This window comes from Balaenoptera borealis (genome assembly GCF_965194805.1).
Source record: "Balaenoptera borealis genome assembly, contig: HAP1_SCAFFOLD_811, whole genome shotgun sequence".
Lineage (NCBI taxonomy): Eukaryota > Metazoa > Chordata > Mammalia > Artiodactyla > Balaenopteridae > Balaenoptera > Balaenoptera borealis.
In genome coordinates, this window is record NW_028123391.1 from 239,655 (window position 1) to 252,097 (window position 12,443).

The 12,443-nt window shown below is 36.3% G+C and overlaps 1 protein-coding gene across 2 annotated transcripts in view; it reads right to left on the reverse strand.

The window, feature by feature from the left end:
- Positions 1-12,443, reverse strand: part of CDK17 (cyclin dependent kinase 17) — a 102,910-nt gene that overhangs the window by 38,679 nt on the left and 51,788 nt on the right. Inside the window, exons 2-3 of one of the 2 annotated variants that reach the window (XM_082409048.1) lie at positions 7,827-7,951; positions 6,597-6,743 (exon numbers count right to left, since the gene is read on the reverse strand). In XM_082409048.1, coding sequence (XP_082265174.1) covers positions 6,597-6,714 — 118 coding nt within the window. In that variant the 5' untranslated portion in view covers positions 6,715-6,743; positions 7,827-7,951. The remainder of the gene's footprint in view (positions 1-6,596; positions 6,744-7,826; positions 7,952-12,443) is intronic. The other variant, XM_082409047.1, reaches the window with a different exon arrangement.

A 12,443-nucleotide genomic window follows, 5' to 3' on the forward strand; every position in this document is an offset into this window, starting at 1 on the left:
TAACCTCTCTGTACCACCTTTGCAACTTCCTCTGAATCTATTAATTATTAAAAAATTAAAAAAAATTTTAAACATCACTCTGGTTGCTGCTGGAGAACAGATGATAGGAAAACAACAGAAGGGAAACAGGAGGAGGAGACTATGGTATAGTACTCGAAGCAACAAATAATGGTGGCCTGGACTAAGATGAAGAGAAGCAGGCAGATTTAGGATATACTACACAAAGGCAGAACCAGAAGGCCAGCAGACATGGCTGCAAAATTACTTTCATACATACTCTCTGCACCCCACCACAGCTTTTAGTGATAACCTACATTAAAAATATTTATCCAAAGAAAAATTTTAAATCTCCAATAGAGCGACTGTTAAAAATATATGAAATACAATATGTGAAAGGACAATTGGAATCATGTATCAAGTATGCAAATGATTATCATTAACAGTGAGTTTTTGAAAGTTATTTATGTAGTAAATATATAGGAAACTACAACGGTAGAGGAGGGAAGAAAGAGTAAAAGAGAAAATAATCAAGGATAATTCCTGGATTTCTAGCTTTAAGTGGTTTAGGTTAAGTGAGGGAAGTTGGAGTAGAAGCTGATTTGAGGGGGAAGGAAATCAAGATCTGTGATTTGGTCATATGTATTAAATTTAAGGTTCTTATTAGACATCTATGTGGAGAAGCCAAGTAAGCATTTCGATATGAATCTAAAGATCCAGAAAAAAATCCTGACTAGAGAGACAAATTTCGGTGTAGTCAGCATTACATAGTAGCTGAAGTCATAGGACTAGATGAGGTCAAATATTCACACATTTCAAGATTATGACAGCAATTAACTGGATGGTTCAGTAAGATAATAATACTCTGTATTTTTAAAAAGAAGTGGAAACCTTTACGGCATTATACTAAATGAAATAAGTCAGACACAAGAGGACAAATAGACAAAGGAGAATAGTGGTTACCAAGTCCTGAGGGGAGAGGAGAATGGGGAATTACTGTTTTGTTTTTTTTTAATTTTTATTTTATATTGGAGTATAGTTGATTTACAATGTTGTGTTAGTTTTAGGTGTACAGCACAGTGATTCAATTAAACATATACATGTATCCATTGTTTTTCAGATTCTTTTCCCATACAGGTTATTACAGACTATTGATCTTTCTGTTTTCTTTTTTTTTTTAATTAATTAATTAATTAATTTTTGGCTGCATTGGGTCTTTGTTGCTGCGCGCAGGCTTTCTCTAGTTGTGGCGAGCGGGGGCTACTCTTGGTTGTGGTGCAAGGGCTTCTCATGGCGGTGGCTTCTCTTGTTGCAGAGCACGGGCTCTAGGCACACAGGCTTCAGTAGTTGTGGCTCACGGGCTCTAGAACGCAGGCTCAGTAGTTGTGGCACGCAGGCTCAGTAGTTGTGGCACACGGGCTTAGTTGCTCTGCAGCATGTGGGATCTTCCCGGACGAGAGCTCGAGCCTGTGTCCCCTGCATTGGCAGGTGGATTCTCAACCACTGCGCCACCAGGGAAGTCTGGAATTACTGTTTAATGCGTACAGTGTTTCAGTCTGGGCTGATGAAAAATTTCTAGATATGGTTAGTGGTGGTGGCTGCACAACAATGTGAATGTATGTAATAACACTAAAACTGTATGCTTCAAAATGGTTAAAATAGTAAATTACAGGTTATATATATTTTACCACAATATATTTTAAAAAGTAATGGAAATCTATATGAAAACCTGCAACTAGATCTTTCCTATTCTATAAAGTAATTAGTTCCAAGTAAGGATTTCCAATGATTTTTTAATATCATAACATGGCAATCATTAGATTCCACTAAGAAATTTATTTAACATCTTATTTATTTGGATATTCTGATTATGTGAACCACTATGATCAGGAGAACGAATTTCTTAGCCAACACCTCGTAGCCTTAACTCACTCCCTGGTTCCTAATCCTGCTCTTGTAAGCTCTCTTATTAACCCGATCCTATTCCAGACCCTACATACATCCAATGAAGTCTGTACTTTCAGCCTCATCCTCTCACAGACCTTGTGCTATTTGGAGGAGTTAGCACTACTTAGAACGCCCTATGTCATCCACTATTGTCAAAAACTGTCACTGCTACCATGTAGTGTAGTGGTCCCCAACCTTCTTGGCACCAGAGACCGGTTCCGTGGAAGACAATTTTTCCACAGACGGGGGTCGGGTGGGGTGGGGGTGGGGGATGGTTCAGGCGGTAATGCGAGCCATGGGGAGCGATGGGGAGCAGCAGATGAAGCTTTGCTCACTTGCCCGCCGCTCACCTCCTGCTCTGCGGCCCGGGGGTTGAGGACCCCGATGTATCAGATTACCAGGAGAAAGGGAGAAACCTGGAAATAAGACAAGGTCTCACAATATCCATAAAACTAATCTTGTTAATTCTGAACAACACGATAAACTGTCTCAGTGCACAGACTGAAGAGTAAGGACAAGACACTGAATATCTGGAAAACTGGACCATTTCAATCTTTGCCTTTTGGGGTTTTTTTTTTTGTTCTTGTTATTGCTGCATTTGGAAGCCTCAAATAGTTTATGTATAATAAAACACTACTTTTGCCTTTCTATAAATATAATTGTGATCTATTCTCTTCATCATAATTAAATTGTCACCTGTCCTCCTCATCAAATCAATAATTTCAATACACTTCTCATTACAGAGTAAGGCTAACTACTTAAAGACAAAATCATGAAATATAACTTTCTGTATGTCTAAAATCATAATAAGACTTTTAGCAAGCAAATCAAGAATTTATGAGAAAAAGGTATTTTTCAGATGAACTGTTTTTACTGAGATGAAATTCACTAACATAAAATTAATCATTTTATTTGGTAGATGTACAATGTTGTACAACCAACACTTCTATTTAGTTCCAAAATATTTTCATCACTACCAAAGGAGACCCTGTATCTACTACGCATCACTCCGCATTCCCCCGTCTCCTGAGTCCCTGGCAAGCACTTAGCTGCTTTTTGTCTCTGGATTTACCTATTCTGGATATTTCATATAAACGGAATCATAGAATATGTGACCTTTGGGGTCTAGCTTCTTTCAGTTTTCAAGATTCATCCATATTGTAGTATGTATCAGCACTTCATTCCATTTAATGGTTGAATAATATTCCATTCCCAGAATATGTCACATTTTGTTTATACATTCATCTGTTGATGGACATTTGAGTTGTTTCCACCTTTTGGCTACTGTAAATAGTGCTGCTATAAATATAAACATTCATGTACAAGATTCTGTTTGAATACTTGTTTCAATTATTTGGATATATTCCTAGGAATGGAACTACTGGGTTATATGTTAATTCTATTTTTAACTTCTGAGGAATTGAGATGAATTAATGTTTGACAGTTTTTTTTTAAATGAAATATTCAGTGCCTTCTCAATTACTAAAAAAAAAAAATCTGATGTGCTCAGAATTCTCTTTCCTTGAAAGTACTTTAGAAAAAAATGTTTCTTATACTTCAGTTTGTAAATTTTAGTGCAAAAATTTCATTTTATAATTAGAAAAAGCTGTATTGAGTTAAGGCCAGTATGCTTAAATCAACAAAGTTTGCAAACTTTCAACCTAATTTTAACACACTAAATATAAATTCAAGATTCCTCTTTCCCTGGGTTCAATCCACCGATCAATCTGTAAACACACTAGCTTATCTAGTAAGGTACTCTAATGCGAACTATAATTATATTATACATTTATAACTGAGTTAAAGCCTTCACAGTATGACTCATAATTATCAAAATAGAGATAATAGCTCAAATTCTCTTTGGATGGAGGTAGAACATGTATGAGTGACAGTGTATGTACATTTTGATACACCAACTGTATCATATGCCTTATAATTTTTCCAAGATTTTTATAGTATTATCCCCATTTATGTGTACTTTCTCATTTGATTTGTCCTAGAATATGCATGAGAGACACCTGCCTATATATAATGCAAGAGTAAGAGGATTCTGCTCATACAAGTGACTGAACAAAAGACAGGAGATCAAAAATTGGTTTAGTTTACTTAAGAAAGTTATAACTATATTCTTCCTCCTCAAGCCAGCACTGCCACTATATAGTTGTTAGACAAATATCACTTGCTTTACAAACTGGTTATAGCGTATGTGAGAAGATCTTTTAAAAAGTATAGTCTACCTCTTCTCATTCATTAAACCATATTCAGACACAGACTGTGTGTGTTACCAATCTTAGGAGCTTTTTACCTTTAAGATAAACTCCATAAAGAAAGAAAATGTTGGAACCAGCTATCAGGTACTGAAAGATAACCAAAAAGGTAAAGAATCTTTGTGAAAGCTGTCCCATGTGCTGTTGTTATACATAGGAAATAAGTAATAGCAGATATAACTCAGAGATAGCCTATGCTACCAGCACTCTCTGCAACCCAAGAGGAATCAATGTCTATTATGACATCTTCAAGTATTATTTCAAGTAATTCGAAAAACTTAAAGAGGAAACTCAGTAGTTTCTATTTTCTCTTCCTTACTAATTGTTAATGTTACTATTAGAATAAAAGTAAATTTTAAAGTATGTTCTACTTGAAAAAAATATTTTCAATGTTTCACCATTCATTACAAATTAAGCATGTTTTAAGACAATTAATACTAAAATATTCCAGGAAATATGCTATGAATCTAAAATATTAATTAGCTCTCCAAAAAGTATGTACATTTTCTTTGACTCACGCTCTTTCTTTTTTTTTTTTTAAAAGAGGTTTGTCTTGCAGTCAAATTCCCATCCAGAACGTGTTCCCAGAAAGCATCCATCAAGATGTATTCTGTGCTTACTTTGCTCCTGAATATCACTGGCAAATAGTTAGCAAGACTTGTGGATCATAAGAATGAATATACAGGGTTTAATTAAGAACAAGAAATCAAAGGGGATCTGAGAGAGAATTAAGGATTTTTCTCCTGGCAAGAGGAATAAAAGTAAGATGTTATAATATCAGCTTTGAGATTTGATCCAAATGTAAAATATTTCCCTCCTAAAGTAAATTCTATCTATCTATCTATTCTATTATTTTAAATTTTCTACCAAACTCATCTATGTTTCCCCTCCTATATTATGAGCCAGATAACCTTGAGTAAAATAGTGACCCTTCTGAGGAAGAGATAAACTGAAGCTTGGGTAGGATAAATTACTTACCCAGAGTCATGTAACTAATAAGTGTGTAAGTGTGTCCCAAATTCCAATCCATGACTTTTTTTAAAAATACATTTACTTATTTATTTTATTTTTGGCTGCGTTGGGTCTTCATTGCTGCACACGGGCTTTCTCTAGTTGCGGTGAGCGGAGTCTGCTCTTCATTGCGGTACGCGGGCTCAGTAGTTGTGGCTCACGGGCTCTACAGCACAGGCTCAGTAGTTGTGGCACATGGGCATAGTTGCTCCACGGCATGTGGGATCTTCCCAGACCAGGGCTCGAATCCATGTCCCCTGCATTGGCAGGCGGATTCTTAACCACTGCACCACCAGGGAAGTCCCAATCCATGACTTTTAATTTAAAGTCCAGAGCACTTTCCATTATACCTTTCCCTCTCTCACAAGGACAGTTACATTTCATCCAGAGGGGGTGAGGGTATTCATGTTTTCACCAACTGCCATAAACCTCTAACAGAAGAACTTCAGGCAGAGGCAAGGAAGAGAATCTGCACATTATGACACACTGGCAGCCATTCCTGTAAGCTCCTTCCTGGTTATTACTATGACATCTCTAGGGCTATTTCAGTTTTGAATATGTAGCCTTGTTCTATAGATTTCATCAGGATTTTGCATTTTAATCCATTCAATTTAACAAACTTTTTATTTTATATCAATATCTGTGTACTAACTACTTTACACTGTAAAAAGAACTGTCAAACTTGTGAAACATTATATGCCTATCTACTGTAAGTGCTCTCAATACTATGGATAGATTCTTTGGTCAATATAAAATAAGAAAATAGTATGATTCACTCATATGATAAACCTTGTCGTCTATGTGGATAGTCAATATATGCATATATAATGTTATAAAACTATGATGAAATTTCAAACAGGAATTTCACAAACTTTTTTTTTTTGGCCACGCCACATGGCTTGTGGGACCTTAATTCCCTGACCAGTGATCGAACCCAGGCCCTCGGCAGTGAAAGCACAGAGTCTTAACCACTGGACCACCAGGGAATTCCCAGGAATTTCACAAACTTACTATGCACTTTTAAGCTGTACTAACTTTGGTTATAAGAATAACAAAAATATTTAAATGTTAATTTAAAAATAGCTACTTAACAACTAGGATAATATTATACAAAGTATTCTTATTTAAGAACTAAAGAAAAATGGAAAGATAAACAGGATAGAGAATTCATCAGGGTTAGAGACCAGCTATAGTAACACTGTTCGAGTAAGAATGGAACATTCCAGTAAGCAAGCAAAAGTTATTGAACTAGGGAAGGAGGCAGAGAAATAAACAGAAGGAACCTACTAGGGACTAATCAGGAAAGTAAATTCACATTTGATTTATCATGTAATTCAATTCTCTCCTCCCCTTCCCTACCCCCTAAATATTTACCATTATCTTTGCTGCTGTTTTCTTCAATAGTCATTTGTTCAGCCAATTCAGACAACGATTCATCAATAGTCTGGCTTCCTCGAAGCGTGAGGGATAGCCTTCTCTTAAATTTTTTCATCCTATCAACTGAATGTGACTTGAAAAATCCTGAAAGAAGAGAACAGAATGAACATAAGATTAAAGCTATGAATATCTTACAGCTCCAGAAAAATGTTGTTCTCGATTTACTGGGAATCTTCAAAATAAGAATAAAATGAGGAATTCTCACGTCCATCAAACATCACAAAATCCAACCCTTCCTTAAAAAGATCCACTCACTTGAATTAATGCCATATTCATATAGCATCATCAGAAGAGCAAGAATTCTACAAAACTAAAGACTGAGATTTTAAGCATCACAACTAAACTTAGAAGGATTACAAATCTTCCTAAAATGAGCTTTGTAAAAACCAATTTAGTGAAAATATACCATTATTTTGATGTGTAGGTTCCATTATTATAAATATCAATCATCATATTGGAACCAGTCAGTGATATCTTTAGATATAACTGAGGGGATAAGACAGGTGAAAGAGGTGGGGTAGGGAGAGACTAAAGAATGGTGCTTGACAATTTATTAAACAGCTCCAACAGAAATTTTCTTTTTTAACTTCTTATTTAGCCAATATATTGGGGGTTTGTTCTTCCCCCACCCTGGTCAGCTGTCAGGAGTCTCCTCCTATTATTATAACAATGCCAAATTTTAGAAGGAAAAAATGAAAGTCAAATTAACAGGTTTCAAATGCCTACTCCATACTAGACACTTTCATGTCTCTGAATTCATTTAGTCTTCCTAATTCTAAAGAGCATACTATACTATCCCATTTTCACAAATAAGCAAACAGGCTCAAAGAAGTTCCCTGACAGAAGGCAAACAAACAATTATTGATAGAACTGAGATTTAAAACTAAGATTACCATTTACCTTTTCCCCCACATTTTAACATCTCTGAAATCAGGATGTATCACAATTACAGTTAAGTCCCCTACATACGAATGAGTTCCATTCCAAGAGCGTGTTCGTAAGTCCAATATGTTCCTAAGTCCAACAAAGTTATTAGCCTAGGTACTCAACTAACACACGCAGCTATATAGTACTGTACTGTAATAGGTTTATAATACTTTTCACACAAATAGTACATAAAAACAAACAAAAAATAAAGAAAACATTTTTAATCTTACAGTACAGTACCTTGAAAAGTACAGTAGTACAGTACAACAGTTGGCACAAAGGGGCTGGCATCGAGTGAACAGGCAAGAAGAGTTACTGACTGGAGGAGGGAGAGGTGGTGGGAACTGGCAGAGCTGAAGGATCGTCTGCAATAGGAGATGGAGGGCAAGCTGCAGTTTCACTCACGCCTGATGTTGATGGAACACATATTCGCATCTTTGAAAGTTCGCAACTGAAGGTTTGTATGTAGGGGACTTACTGTAATGGGATGTCAATTATAATTGACAGCTTTCTTTTTTCCTAGTAGTACATACACTAATGGTATAATTCATAGTGGAGTCTTGGATATGATCAAACAAGGTATTTGCTGCCAAAACCAATTCCTCAATTATTTACCTGTAACTTCTTTTCTAATTTACAGTCTTAATTGTGGTGAGCTAGTTTACCAGATTACCAAGCGTACTGTAACCATTACCTCAACTAAGAGCTTCTTCTAACTCCGCTATGCTAAAATACCTGTTTTACCATCCAGCTCTGGATATCTATTTTGAATCTGTAAGTATTTTGCTTCTTTTCTCATCCTAGGGCTCTATTCCAAGTAGCTGAGTGTGCTGAACAAGTGAACTCTACATAAGATATTTATAATGAATAATTTTTGTTTGCTCAAAGGCTCGGGGTAGGGTACTGAATACAAATTTATAAGTGATAATATTATGTTTTACCAACTCTGTTTTACATACTTAAAGACAAATCAATGTTGCTGAATATTTTCTACTAACTAACCTTCCAGCTGACCTCTTTTCAACTGTGTCTAAACTGCAGTTAAACCAATCTACTGGGTTCTAAATTTTAGTTACTGTATTTTCAATCCTAGAATTCCTATTTGATCCCTTTCTATAGATTCAAGTTCTCTACTGAAATTCTTCACCTTGCCATCTGTTTTCATGACTAGGTTATAGTATTTTAAAGTTCTTGTCTATAACTCCAGAATTACACAACCTATGAATAACCTGCATAACCTGTTTCTACTCCTGGTTTTTCTCTGTTGGTCCTGTTGAATGCATAGTAATTTTTTTACTGAATACTACACATTGTCCGTGAATGACTGTATGAAAATATGTAAGAAAAAAAGGAGAAGCTCTGGATGATGTTATTATCTTTTTCCAGAAAGGATTTAATTTTTTTCTAACAAGCAGTCAGAGTAAGAGATCACCTCAGTCCAATAAGGAAGAGAGCTGGCTTCAGACTGAGTTTCAGATATTGTGAAGTCTGGCCTACTTCTGTTTGTTCCCACTCCTATGGTGTGGCCTTTCAAAAGATTCAAACTGCAAACCTAGGACTAAAACAACAACAAAACTATTGAAAGCTCCACTCAACTCCCTCAGTTGCTTTTTGCTCACCTCTCATACACTGCTCAACTTTTATCCTATTATCCAAAAGAGCTTAAGAGTTAGAAAATATCTCAAGAGGAAACCCAGCACAGAATACGTCTATTTCTCTTCTCTTCTGAATCTTTACTCCTGAAGTCTTGACTGACTCAGAAGCTCTACGATGCCTTCAAACTGTATTTTTCCCTAGTCTGATAGGGAGCCTTAGTCTGATACAAGTTCCTCCCATCACAGGCAGAAACGGACGTTCAGATGTGGATTAAAGGAGATAATATATACTTTAGCAAACAAGGTGAATTTATAGGAGGCAGTCAGTAAACTTTAAGAGTTGATTCCAACTAAGAAACCTGTAACTATATGGATGTCCTAAATGCAAGATTCTTTACTTCTCAAAGTCAGCCTTTATATAGCTCTATCCTGACAGTCAATAATCCATGCCATTTGCTTAAAACATATTAGATATTTAAGGTGAATTGAGCTATCGCCAATCTTCATCTACCCTTTTGTTTCTCTAAGAATTTATACTAGAGACATCCTCCTTTGTAAAGCTCCAGAATCATCCTGTGCAGTAAAGGGGTAACTCTGCAAGCTTGGGGGGTTAAACTCTGCACATTCCAAAGAAAGGAATCACCTAAGACAAGCTCCTAGGAGATAACCTCTGACCCCTTGCAATATCCTGCCTGATAAATTTCTTTGTATACCTAAAATGTTGGGCCACACCAGATAATTTATATTAACAATGTGAATTATGGTAAATCCCTATCTTTGTATGCCTGGGGCTTTGGGCCACACCATATCAGCTCGACCTCAGGGGGGAGGAGGAATAAGGGAAACTGGAGACTAAGTAACTAAAGACAGTCATGTAGGTACTTCCATGCCTATGTAATTGACCCCTAAAAAAAACTCTGGACACCAAGATTCAGGTAAGCTTCCCTGGTTGGCACCACTTTGCCATGTTGTAATACAGGACAACTGGAGGAATGGAGCACTGTCATGCAACTCCATTAGGAGAGGATAACTGAAAACTCGCACCTGGTTTCTCTTGGACTCCACCCTATATACCCTTTCCCCTTTGCTGATTTTAATCTGTATCTTTTCACTGTAATAAAACGTAATCATGAGTTTAACAGCTTTTCTCTGTTTTCTGCGCCCTTTTAGCAAATTATCAAGCATGAGAGTATCTTAGGAACCCTCAACACACACTCCTTCAAGAAATCTGTGTGCCCAAACAAAAATCCCTAAGCGCTAGTAGCTCACAGTTACCAACTTTTTGACTCCCATTTTCTCAAACATAGTCAAGTGGTCACGAATGTCTACGTAACTATACAAACATCACCACTTCAGAATCTTGCACACCATTTTTGAAAGTTTGCTGACCATGTATCTGCCTCTTATTTTAGATGACAAATAAGGATAAAATAACAAACTATAACAGATGTTATTACAGAATTAATTCACATAACATGGTAACATCCCATTCTGACCATGTATGTGAAGAGTGGTCACTCCAAACTGCCTTGTACTGTAAATCAAAAATATGCACTGGATTTTAAAGACTTAGTATTTTAAAAGAACGTAAAAAATCTATTGTTACATGCATAACATGATTTTTAAAAATTCTAGACATATTTGGTTAAGTAAAATTTATCAATATTTCTAAAACTAACTCTACTAATTAAATATACCTGCAAAATACTTTAAAATTCAGTATGGTGCTCACATTATATTTCTATTGGGCAATGCCACTACAGAGCGCCAAGTAAATCTTGATGGTTTTAAGTGGGTACAGAAAAGGGGGGGAAAGGGAAATCACATAAGCCTTAACTTTTTCTTCATACAATGCTTTTGAACAATATATTAGGAGAAATTCTATGTGTTTATAACTCAGAACACTATGCATTTCCATCAAGAGTGAAGAAAATTCTAGTCTATAAAGTAACTAACTATATGTATTTTCTACTCTGTCAGGAATAAGAAAGACATTTCTAATTCATTAATAAGAGGTGCAGTGGTTAAGAATCCGCCTGCCAATGCAGGGGACACGGGTTCAAGCCCTGGTCCGGGAAGATCCCACATGCCGCAGAGCAACTAAGCCCGTGCGCCACAGCTAACAAGCCTGCGCTCTAGAGCCCATGAGCCACAACTACTGAGCCCGCGTGCCACAACTACTGAAGCCCGGGTGCCTAGAGCCCATGCCCCGCAACAAGAGAAGCCACCGCAATGAGAAGCCCACGCACCGCAATGAAGAGTAGCCCCCACTCACCGCAACTAGAGAAAGCCCACGCGCAGCAACGAAGACCCAATGCAGCCAAAAATAAATTTATAAAAAAGAAAAACTTCATAATAAAACACATCGCATCCTCAAAAAGGTCCTATTTTTTATCTTCCATGCTATAACTGTAACCTTTTGATTAAGTCACAATGATCAGTAAACACAGATGTTAAGGAATTTCATCAACAATGCCTAGATCATTATTAAAGAAAAAATACTCCCAAATTAAAGATTCCTTGACATTTCTAATTATCTTTAAGAAGAATTATGCATATCAACTTCTTTGCCCATTAGGTTGAGGACAAAAACACATGCAATGCTACAAAAAAACACCTTCTGTGAAGTAAATATTACTATTTACATTAGCTTAAAGGTTAACTAATATATACTGTATATTAATAAAGCAGTGCTAAATTACTGATTTCCTAAAACCAAAACCCTCGAGAGTTGGGTTAAAGGACTTCCCTGGTAGTCCAGTGGCTAAGACTCCACACTCCCAACACAAGGAGACCTGGGTTCAATCCCTGGTCAGTGAACTAGATCCCACATGACACAACTAAGAGATCGCAAGCTGCAACTAAAGATCCCGCATGCCGCAACTAAGACCCAGCACAACCAAATAAATAAATAATGTTTTAAAAAAACAGTTGGGGTAAAATATTTTTTCTATTTTAGCAAAAACTTTTATTTGGGATTGTTAGGATCTTTACACTGTCGTTTTCATGAAGATTAAGATATAGTAACAGTAATTTATAGTGAATGCTTAAATATTGTTTTATATTTAATTCATGCCACTGAAAAAGCTATTTTTACCTTAGAAGTAAATGTACTGTAATTTAAAATAAACCCTAAATAAAAACTCCACAATTGTTTGGTTTTAATATTTTAAAGACTTAGCTATCTAGAGAACAATTATAAATGCTCAAATTTCAACATAAGCTTTACCCTGCAAAGTGCTCTTTCCTGACCCTGACCCTC